The following is a 12,006-nucleotide window of genomic DNA, read 5'->3' on the forward strand; positions in this document are numbered from 1 at the left end:
TGCCGGCAAACGCATAGATTATATTCTTCGTTTTCCTTAGTAGGCGGTAATTCCTTGTATCAGAGCATTTTTGCCAATTTATGTCAAATCACGGAGTAATCAACATGTGGCTTTCAAACTTCATTCTGTGGACATTGATAGGACTTGCTGCTGTTGAAACTCTTCCTGGGCCGAGAGCACGACTAGATATACCGCTTGCAGAATTGCAATCACCCGATGATACCAGTGATAGGTAGGAACAATTAAAAATCTCATTTTGACTACTAATAACTGCATTAACCTAACTTCCTCCATCTCAGATATTACGTAGTCCCTCCACTGATCCGGGCAAAACGACTAGATGAAACAACTTCGGTGAAAGTAAATCCTGCGGAAACTACTACGGAGAAAGTAGAGACTGACGTTAAAACTACGGTGGATCCAAACGCTAAGGAAACCGTGACTAAGTTCGTAACAACAGAACTCCCATCTGCAGAATCAACCTCTGTGGGGTCGACTTCAGAAGAAATACCCCTTCCACCACCCACCGAAGTTTATCCCAATATGCCGAAACACTTTCCATATCCCTTGATGGGTGTGAATACTGCTCCGCTACCAACTAAACGCAGAATACTACATTAGTTTGACCGATTGGTGCGTCGATTGGACTGCTTTAGAGACATCGTTGGAAGCTATGTGATGCAAATAAAATTCAAACCTGAATCTGTTACAGCTTTTTTTGCCTATAAAAATTTAAAAGCATAACTGGTCTGTTTTTGTTTTGAGGCAAAATCTGGGTCTCCGTAAACTTCTGTCCAAACGAAATCTCAATGTTACTTAGGCCTTGTTGAAAATTTTATCCAAAAATCAATTTCTGAACGCGATGAAATCAGGACATTATGTTACTTCCGAATGTCTTCTTCGTCCAGTCTTTCGATGCTGTCGATTTCCTGTTGCCAACAGTCGTTTTATTCTATTTGGGGTATTTTATTAGCTGTTTTCCGACAACCTTCCGGTCTGCTTACAAAGTTGGCTCTTAACTCGTTGTAATTTGATTTTCATATCTACACATCGTAGCCTGAGAGTAAAGAACGCTGTAAGCAAGGGCTACAAAGAACGCGGATCAAGCGCATTTTCTGCACACAAATTCTATCGTCAATTCCCAGAGAAAATTACCCAAGTCGCATACGAGCTGTTACCTCGAGGGTCTTCACGACTGATGCGCCATCTGCCATCGAGCTCCTAAACGCGGCCCGTGATGTTCCCGTTGGCGCGTGATGTTCGGAACAATCGGTTTTCTCTGCAATACGGAAAACGAAATCGTCTTATGCTCCAGGACCAAGTGCTAGGCTTTCAGCTGTTCTGAAAAAATGTTACGATATTTTAGCGATCCCACTGACGCACGTTTCCAATGTGTCACTTCAGCTTCAAAAACTTCCCGATGATTGGAAGTGTTCAGTCATGTTTCCGGTACACAAAAAAGGTGACGAAAGCAACATCCAGAACTACCGGTGAATCACTTCGCTGAGAGTAGAGTAAAAAAATCGAATCGCTTATCAACGAGGAGCTATTTACTGCTAGTAAACATTACATAAACACTTGTCAGCACGAATTCTTCCCTGTACGATCGGTTGAGACAAATCTAGTTAGTTTAACATCGTTATGCGTAGAAAAAATATCCAAAAAAAAACTCCTGTTGGGCATAGTCTATGTTAAGGCCGCTTTCGACACAGTTAACCACGAGATACTGCTAGCAAAGCTGGATGAATTAGAATGTACCACGAGATTCTGCCATTGGCTTCGATCCTACCTTGTACCTTGTGTCTGAATCCTTGTCTAAAAATTCCGGAGTTCCCCATGGTAGTACACTAGATCCGTTACTATTTTCATTGTTCGTGAACGATACGGTCTTCGTTCTAATGCGTGGAGGGAAGCAGTTTTTCACCGATGACTTGAAAATATTTATTGCCATACGGAATAAAGCCGATTGCCGTAAGTTACAGTGTCTCATTGATACATTTTACAACTTGTGTCAAAGAAACACGTTAATCTTTAGTGTTGCGAAATGTTTTATCATCAGTTTCCATCGTTCAAAGGATATGCTTAATTTCAACTACAACATTGCTGGAACTCAGCTGCAACGCGTTGAGCACGTTTTCTTGATGAAAGACCAACTTCTACCAATCACTTATCAGCTTCTCTTGGTTATGAACAAGAATCGCCAAAAAGTATGTACTTTTCATGTGCTCGGATGACATTGTTTACGTAGTCGATGGAAAGCGGTGGACAAGTCCGACTAGCTTCGACACAGCGGCCTCCAAGTGTGGTGTCACGTACCGCACCGTCTTTCCACCGATCCTCCGCTCCAGCTAAAGTGCTTTTTTATTCCCTACCGATGAGAACCCAAGATCCTACAAGAAATGACTGGCCATAGAATGACTTTTCCTCCACACTTCCGGCTGGTCAAGTGGAGCTATATATAGATGACATAGAATTACAGCATTTTCCTGGATTTTTTACAGAATTTAAAGCACGTGCCTAAATTGGAGCAACCTGATAGACATACTTACTACACTTTACCACAAAGTTATACGAGGTACGCCTTAAAACTGCTACCTAGCACCACAGCAGCATTTGCTACATTAGTTGAAGCTAGTATACTTCCAATCCGTTAGGCACCTGCCGTAATAACCTTTGGGCGAGCTCTCAGCTATCCGAACATGATTGCGCCCTGCTCCAATCGGTGATGGATGCGTCTCTGGCCTACCCGCGCAGGGTCCGCAAACGGCCCTGGTTCAACAACCGATGAAGTATTGACACCAGTCTAGCCAAGTCAACGAGAACAATCACCCTCTGCCCTTCTCCAGTATGCTCGGTCTTGTCAGCAGAAGCTGCTGCAATCGCACTTGTCATCTCTTGCAAACCAGCAGATGTTGCAGTCGTCGTATTCCCCGGATCATCATCCGTACTAAAAACACTCGAAGCAGGTGAATCGCGTCATCCTTTTGTGCAAAAAATTGAGGTCTCTTGCGACTCCAATGCTAACAGTGTGCTGGGTTCCCGATCATTGCGGCGTCGAAAGAAACCGAAAGGTCGACTGACTTGCTGTACTCGGTCGAACTCCTAGTGAATCACTCACCAACGAAACTACTTCAATTGATATAATTAGTAAATTTGAAGTAGAAATAACATTCACTGTATCCGCCACTGACTGGAAGTAACTACAAAATGGGGTAACCACGATGACAGAACTGGACATAGAGTGCAAGCCCAAGCAAATCACGTTTGACATGGATGCTTGAAGTGGGGTCAACCCATGAAAACACCATCACCAGGGTTCGGTAGGTCCCATATAAAAAGTTTATTTTAGTCTATGGGTTATTGAAACCATTTTGTGGTGTTTTGATGGTTGTGAACCATATTTTTGGCTGTTTTCAAAGGGCTCTGTGGTGAACCTATGAGAATTTATTCCTTTTCATATCAGCGAGATCCTCGCAAAAGAAGTGGTAACCAAAGATATAATCCTGTAATTCCTCGAAAATGCTGACCTCTACAATCAAATATAATCGGATTCAAGAAAATTTTCCGAGGCCCATAACCTCAACCGGCCATGTATTTCACAAACTGCGGTATAGCAATTCGCTTCTCCTACCCGGCAATCAGCGAAAAACATCGAAGCACAACAAACAACCACCCCGCGACGACCCTGATCCTGTCGGTCTTACACAATAAATTATAGCATGACAATGATCAAGCTAACGACTACTCTGAGAAGAATCCTGAAAAACAAGAATAATTCCCTGATACTTTACAATGTTTTGTTTTGTTTTTGATTATAGATGTTTTAACCCTAGGGTCATTCGCCCTTTTCGAGTTAGAGAAATTTGTTTTGGAAAAATCTCTTAAACCTGTATGCGGGATTGGGACTCGAACCCAGGTGAGCTGCGTACACGGCAATCGATTTACCAACTACGCTATGCCCGTCCCCACTTTACAATGTTCTTCAATCCCACTACATAATACCTATTGGAAGCGACGCTGAGTCGGTGGCCTTCCTCATGTAGGTATCACATCAACATTTCCTACTCTACCCTTAGTATAGGTGAAGATGGTCGTGCTATTGGTTTACTGAACTCAAAAGATAAATAGAAAGATTAGTTGAACTACCTATAGGCTACATGTTTCGTCCGGATGGCCAAGAAACGATGCGGATTAAAAATGTACAAGGTGCTGAGTCTCCCAAATCGGGATTAACGCCAACAAAATGTTACCAAAACGCGCGTCGAAACTTACATCAAAGCGGATTTTAAGCAGTTGCCGGGACAGGAATATTTTACAAGTTTTATGTGGAAAACCGTTGTTTTAAACGGATGAATCTGTCAAAATTCGCTTCGATGTGCCTGACTTGGCAGGTCATCTACACTTGTGGCAAACGTAGTCAACACTTCGTGAGAGAAAAGAGGAAAATTTACAAAATTGAGTGCTCCAGAAACGGCTTGTATCTTTTTTGAGACAGCTCTATCAAAAACTGTTGTTTTGGCCCGATTTGGCTTGACGTCATTACGCCAAAACAGTGCAAGGTTGGAAAATTCGGAAGACCGAATTTCCGCTTCCAGTTAATCGATGGACAAGACCGCTCCAGTTCCGTGATCAGTTACTCAGGAATATACTACCAGAATGTGAGAGGACTGCGCACGAAGATCGATGAGCTATTTGTGGCTACATCTGGTGCAGATCAGGATACTAACTGATGACTGCTGATAGAAACATGGCTGAACGACGATATAAACTAGTTACAGTTATTCGGTCCTGGGTGTACGGTATATCGCAACGATCGTGATAAAACCACTTCCGGCAAAACAGGGGGTGGTGGTGTTCTGATCGCTGTTTCAAATCGACTATCATCGAAATACAAAATAAGTCGCAACAATGGTCTTGAACAACTCTGGGTAAACATCAATAGCCGTGGAATAAATATCTGAGTAGGTGTTGCAAACATTCTGTGATTTAGATAGTGATTTTGATTTGTTAGATGTATTATTAAGTTCAACACAGTGTAATGTAACGTAATGTGAAAAGATAATGAGGTTTTCACGCGCATTTGGAGGGTGTTCGATGGACTTATTCCACATAGGCTTTTTCTCATTCTATATTTCATGTAGACCATGTAAGTAAATATCATAAATCTTGGCCACATTAGGACAATTGCAGATAACTTATTGCTTTTACATGCACCAATACAACACAACGGAGATACAATATCCACGATGACAGGATGGGTTCTATTGCAATCACGAAAGCGGATGATGATAAAATGATTGGGCCTACCCCTACCCCTTGTCCGAAATAGAAAAAAATACTGTGGGTGACTGGAAAACAGCTAGTGAGCCTAGTTATGTAAGCTATTCAAACTAGGCTCGAAGAACTATCCAAGTCAGTCTTGAAATACATACCTACATTTGGAGCGACATAAGATGTTGCTTCCAGCTGTTCTCAACCCCTTTTCATTCTTCTACAGCATTGTGGCTTCTGCATTAGAATCAGCAGATAGCCCACGTTGAGACGGCGCCGTTGGTTGAGTGATAAGCGTGATCGCCACTCATTCCAGTTGGCCTGGGTTCAATTCCAGCCGAGGTCGTTGAGATTTTTCTGAGGTGAAAAAATCTGTGGTCACGTCTTCCTTCGGAAGGGAAGTAAAACCGTTGGTCCCCGGTCCATGAAATTGGTGGATCGATATCTAGTCCAGGTAGTGGAATCACCTCTCTGGCGTCGGTAAAGAAGAAGTATATCCAACTTCTATACTCTACTAACAAAAATATCCTCCTCCCGTGATACTTGTGGAGTGTGCAGTAGTATATACGGCCTCTAGCAAAAGCAAGTATCGGACTAACCATTCCTTCTCTTTCCTTCCGCGATCTACGTTCGGGCCTGACCGGCGCCGGTATTGATCAGAAACACTATATTTATTTTTTTCCAATCAGAAATACTTTAGGATTACCACAAGTTGCACATTGAAAGATGTTTCGCTAATCCCAAGCATAATTATCTACTGATTCCCTGTGCAACTTCAGCTAGTCCCGATCGATAATGGAGTAGCAGCCAGGGATGGTCGCACAAGCTCAAGCTCAAGCTAGAATCAGCAGACGTTGATTGAAAGATTTGAGGAATATGTATAAAGTGATATATGACGTGTCTTTTTCGCTTCAGATTGTTGGTATTCGCACCAGCAGATCTCTTTGAACGTCTCATAGACCAGTTCCGAAGAAAATAGCGAATTTGATGACAGAGATTTCAATTCTATGATGAGATCAACCAACGATGTCGAAACGCTGGAAGAGATGAGCAGCGGCAATCTACAGTTAGATTTATAAGAGTGAATAGAACACTTACTACCACTGAAATGAAATGTGTAACTATCACTAACACAGCCTGTGGCCTTCGACTGGCATGGTCCATTCTCATTAGTTCGGATGTCTTCAGGACCGGTTGGTAGTCGTGTTCTTCCACCTACAAGTGGATAGATCAATAGGCTTGGGTGGGAGGACATGTGGATCCTACTGGTGGAGATATGAGATAGTTAATTACTCAGGACTTACTGTTTGTATGATAAATTAACTCGACCAAGCACACCGGCATCTATAAATGCTGAGTAGCCTTTTTGGGTCGGTATGATCTGTTCGACTCGAATCAGATGGACTTTCGTTTCGAGCAAACTTTATGGGGAATCGTGGCGAAATATTTCTCATATGATTTATGGGCAGAGATTCTCTTTGCGGAACTCAGCACAATGGTAATAAAAAAAACCGATATAGACCAATATAGATTAGATTAGAACAGGGATTATCGAATTAGATTATAACATCAAGGAGAAACATGCATAGTAGTAGTGAAAAGTATTCGCGAGTAAGGACCAGAACTGCTAGTACCTTTAACATATTCATTAATAGTCGCTTCATCTGCTTCGGACATAGGAGATAAAAAGGAAACCAGAAACAAGACAAAAGCGGATTCAATGCGAAATATTTTTCAGTTGTATTGATGACGGCAGGAGATTTAATAAGATCGAACAGATCAGAGGACACGATAATGCACACTCTTTGAGACAAATATGCGGTAAATTGTATGTATGTATGGATGGATGGATATACTTATACGAATGTATATAGGAGCAATATATCCCTAAGCAACAGCGAAGGACAGCTTCAGATCCACCATAAGGTCCATAGGAAGCCCGGTGCGTGGTCATTGGTGTGACCATAAAACCGTGTATATCCTGACAAGTGCAACGCTTAGGTGTGCAGTTAATGTACAGGTTGCAAAAATTGGCTGTTGAGACAGCCCGATTGTACATTAAAATATAACAATAACTATAACAATAACAAAGAGAAAAAAATTAAAATCAGCATCATCTCATATTGACAAAATTTTGTTGACAATCATATTTTTATAATAATCCAGAGGTACACCACACCACAGACTATAGGACCGTTTAAAATCTGTTTACAAATAAAGATTGTGAAAACAAATTAAAAAGTAATAAACAATATGTATACATAAATATCGACTACGGATTTCTGGATAAAGATTTCCAAGAATTCTGAAATACAAAATATCGAGCCCGACTCCCAATTCTGAACCATCAGACAACGGCAAACATTCCCATGTCGGAAGTGCAGATTTCGCTTCCGCTCAAAACAAGAGGTGTTGAATATTTGTTGGTCGCCATATTACAGACAGAGATGATTGTGATAAACAACTACATATCGAATTGAACATAAACCCCGGTAGAACTGGATCAACTCTTTAACAACTAACTAAATTGTAAGCAATGAGTAGAAAGAGATCTATTCATGTTGGGTAAAAAGCATGGTTTTGAAAAGTACCGACACCCTAATTCTTGAGTCAAAGTTTTATGAAAACATTTCCAAAAGTTGACAGAAAAAATCTTTTGTCAATAACATTAGTTTAGTTTCAATTCTCCAATAAGGAAACAATTGAGAAAACGCATGTTGAATATTTTTTGGTCATCATAATGAAGTCACATTGTGGTGATTATGGTAAATAATTGTCTCTTGAATTGAACTTGTACCCGGGCAAAACTATACCAACTCTCTAACAACGGGCTAAATTGTAAGAAAAGAGGTGTAAGCCAGGTTTAGTGTATCCGAACCCAAAATGAACGCTAAGAATATTGGTACTTTTCAAAGCCTTCTCAAAATGAAGAAAAAATCTTGAGTTTTTTTTGACTATTCCAAAAGTTAAAAGAATCTAAATTGTGTCAAAACGACAAAACTGAATATCTTTGTCCCAACTCCCATGCTTAATTTGATAGAGCCAACAGATTCATTGACAAATATAGATTTTTATCGCCACAATAAACCACTCTGTTTCCGATGGTTCACTAGTACTGTTTAAGGGGTTAAATATCATTTTATTTTTAAAAGGATCGAAATTTTTTAGCTTTATTCGAAAGTATAATTCCTTGAGAATATTTTTTCAAATTTTCATGCAGCTCCGACCAATAGATCTAAAGCTAAAGTTACAGCACGTCGAAGCGCACCTCGTCTACCAAGAGTAGTAGCAACTTAAAACTCGATTTTCTCAAAATGTTGTTTTCCAAACAATGACTTTAATGATGACTCGTAATTAATTTACTCGAACCTTAACGATTCCATTTTTTATGCCTAAATTTTCTTTTTGGAAAGAATTTTTCAATACAATTTTAAGTGCTCAAAACGTCGATTTTTTGGGAAAATCGTTCCCGTATGCCGTAAAAATATTATTTATTCAACTAATCGTTAAGGTACGAGAACTAATCCTATATTAATGGAATTTTTCGACATTTAGGATTTTGATTGATCTGCTGGACTTCTACCGTGATTACCACAAGCCTCCTAAATAAAAGTGTTTCGGGGCAAAGACCATAACTCAAATTTCCAATGTTTTTTTTAAAAAAACTCATGCTTGTTTTTTTTTCACTTAAAAATGTACTATCAAAAAACAAAAACTCTATTGTAATAAATTCATTGCTACACACTTTAAAAAAATCAAACTTTTCTCAATTTTTTCTCTCAAAAAGCTACGTAGCCCCTTAAATGGGTGTCGAAGATTCACTGTAAGTGAACATTTTTTCTAGGTCCCTGTAAACAGTATGTGCTAGCAATCTTTTAACGAATAACACTCAATTGCATTCGGGACGTCATAGTAAAGTATTCTATTAACACCTAAATTACTATTAAAAGCGTCTAAGGTTTCATTACATCGAGCATCGAGCAATTGTGCATGAACACAAATATCGGATCCAAAAGACTGACCAAATCAGGCCAGAAAGCTTATTTTCTTTGTAAAAGAAAATAATCCCAAAGGAATTAGAAATCTTTCAATTCTATCTAATTCACTTCAGTAAATTTGAGATAAAATGGTTAAGAATCGATACATTTATAATTTGTAGCGACTACCACTTCGATATTAAAATTTGTAAAATTTTAAGAAGATACCAGATAACACTTCCCGGTTTTCCATGCTTTTCTCGATTTTTTCAGAAGGCAGATACCGTGTAAACGTAAGTTACTGCTTTTATTAATCGGCTTCTTTTCAGCTATTACAGATTACAGGCCGTATAATTTGTGTGAACAACAATTTTTGGCTTCAAACTGTGTTACACAAGTCCTTTAAAAACACAAAACGCATTATTTCGTAGATTCTGATCATCGATAACTCTTCGTTACTTTTTAATTAACTTAACGAGTGGAATATAAACTAACAAGCCATAAATCGTAGAATAGCTTTAAAAAAATTTAAACAAAAAAAACTCACCTCTTCGAAACTTCCAACAACCGCACTCCTTTATCTTTGTCAACGCGAACCGAAACAAGCGCAGAGCTCTACTCAAACTTTTGAATATTTTTTTTTCTATTTTTGATAACCAATTGATAATCTTCGTTTGTTTTGGGGTGTGTTTTCGTTTTCCAAAAAGATTCTTTGTTTTCGAAAAATTTAGATGTCAAACCGTTCTTTTGAGCCGAAAATGTTAATTTTGAACCGAAAGGTATACGTTTCTACGTTTTTTTTTGGGTCGAAAAGTTCTACATCGAGCTTCACATTAGTTTGGGTCGGGTGGGTTGTTTCTTGACAACTTCCGGCGTTCTACTCATGGAGACGATTGCTAGGCGGCCGTTCATAGGAAACTGCGGCTGCTGCAGCTGCGGACGTTGATGCAGATGCTGCTGCTGATGTTGCTGCAACTGCTGCGGCTGATGCAGCTTTTCGCCAAGCTGGTAAAATTTTGCGAGATTTTCATCGGCGAGCACTTGACCTTACCGGTCTGTATGATCATTTTCTCTCTAACTTAAACTAGTTGGAAATTTTCTGTTCTTCCTTTCCGTTTTGGGGGATTATAGCGATATAATGATTAATTTTAAACTTATTAACTTCCAAAATGTACACTTTTATACACACTGCTAAATTTTGCTGTTCGGCCTTAAACCTACAATTTCTTCGTTTGCTTCACAAACTAACCGCTAACTGCCCCGTAGATAAGTTCTATCAACTGCTTTCTGAGCCTTCGTACGTTTTGTACAACATAAAAAAAATCCGAAATTTGTTAATTTTCACCACTTTTTATGCCGAAACTTTTTTTTCGCGAAACCAAAGAAAACCTCCAAATTGCTATCCTTCAAACTTCACATGGACAAATTTTAATTACTTTCAGTACCACTTCCCATTCCCGATGGGTGGGGGCGGCTTGTTGAGTGGTATAGCTCGCGGTTCTGCTCCAAGGCCTGCCGGGGTCCGGAATTCAGGTTCACAACTTCCTCGATTGCTGCTCGAAAACGAACTGCCGGTTGCACCCTTGCACTTGTGCAAACTCGGAAAACTCGGTTTTCTCCTGCAGCACCCACCAGGCGGCGGGCGGGGCACCGGACGTCGGTGGCTGCAGATGTGCGTCTGTGTTAGGGGAGGAAAAAGTGCAACACCCCCAAAGCAACGTTTATGCTGCTTTTTTTGGTTCTCTACTGTTCACTTTTAATTTAGCACTGGTTCGTATGGGATTTAGTGACCGCTTACGTTTGAACTTCACTACTTTTTAAAATATTGTTAGCAAATATTCGTATATCTCAGAATCACACAATATTTTCACCCCGAACTATTTTATGTCGCTGACTGGTTATCCCGCCACCCTGGGAAGCTACTTAACGCAATCTTCAAGTTCCGGATCACACTGTTCACTTGTTTGTTGCACAATCCGACTGGTTCAGGACCGCGAATACGCGCAAATCCTCCAAAAAAATCACTTATTTTGTTCAATGAAACTTATTTTATTCTCCCCATCTCAGCAGTGATAATCTCTCAATTATCAAGTCCGGTTATCACAAAACTGTCTCGTTGATCCTGAGCCCGAAATGCACCTTGCCGATTGCGTGCTCCTGTTGTCTTGTTTCCAGTTGTTTCTCTCCTTACTTGTTGTTGCTGCGAATCAATGTGTTTTGTTTATGTTTTGTTGTTTCAGCTATTTCCGCAAGTTTTGTTATTCCAATAAAAATTCCGCGCAAAAATAGTCGGTTCAAACGGTTTTGGTTCTTTTGATTTTTCTTCGAAGTGCACGCACAGAATACACGGCTTGCTCCCGAGCACCTCCAAAAGCTAGGGCCGAATAGACAAATATGAAAAGTGTAAGCTGCGTTTTGGCAGAGTGTGGCCCCGGTAGTCACTCACTACGCCGCATATACACACCGACCATAGGCTGCGACCATCGAAAACGCGCTGAGCGCACTCCTCGCACACCACCATAGCAGGCACGGTGTCGAAAACCCCCGAAAAAATAACCCTCCTCAAGCCTGTCAGCCATACAAACCGAACCAAACCAACCGCTGCTGCTGCTGCCGCTTAGAGTATTTTTTTTGTGAGTCCTCTTCAGCTTCACGTAACGAGTGGTCCATGCGAGTGTGCGGGTAACAGTGTGCACCACGGGTTGGGTGGTGGGTTGATGCGGCGGCAGAACAAAACCGCGCTCGGGTAATAACAGGC

General features: G+C 40.5%; 2 protein-coding genes across 2 annotated transcripts in view; one reads left to right on the top strand and one right to left on the bottom strand.

Annotated features, from left to right (window-relative positions):
• Nucleotides 1-11,599, bottom strand: part of LOC131679641 (zinc finger protein chinmo) — a 253,741-nt gene extending 242,142 nt beyond the window's left edge. The window contains exon 1 of the mRNA XM_058960373.1: nt 9,796-11,599. The gene's annotated coding sequence lies outside the window, so the exon portion shown is untranslated. The remainder of the gene's footprint in view (nt 1-9,795) is intronic.
• On the top strand, nt 50-702 carry LOC131679642 (uncharacterized). The gene is made up of 2 exons (XM_058960374.1): nt 50-232; nt 300-702. The coding sequence occupies exons 1-2, from the start codon at nt 81-83 to the stop codon at nt 619-621; spliced, it is 474 nt and encodes a 157-aa protein (XP_058816357.1). The 5' UTR covers nt 50-80; the 3' UTR covers nt 622-702.
• Nucleotides 11,600-12,006: the final 407 nt, after the last annotated feature.

This window comes from Topomyia yanbarensis, chromosome 2 (genome assembly GCF_030247195.1).
Source record: "Topomyia yanbarensis strain Yona2022 chromosome 2, ASM3024719v1, whole genome shotgun sequence".
In the NCBI taxonomy this organism is placed as follows: domain Eukaryota; kingdom Metazoa; phylum Arthropoda; class Insecta; order Diptera; family Culicidae; genus Topomyia; species Topomyia yanbarensis.

Coding starts and splice junctions, on each gene's coding strand:
- LOC131679642 (XM_058960374.1), top strand. CDS start 81: ATGTCAAATCACGGAGTAATCAACATGTGGCTTTCAAACTTCATTCTG. Junction 233..299: donor CCCGATGATACCAGTGATAG/GTAGGAACAATT, acceptor CCTCCATCTCAG/ATATTACGTAGTCCCTCCAC.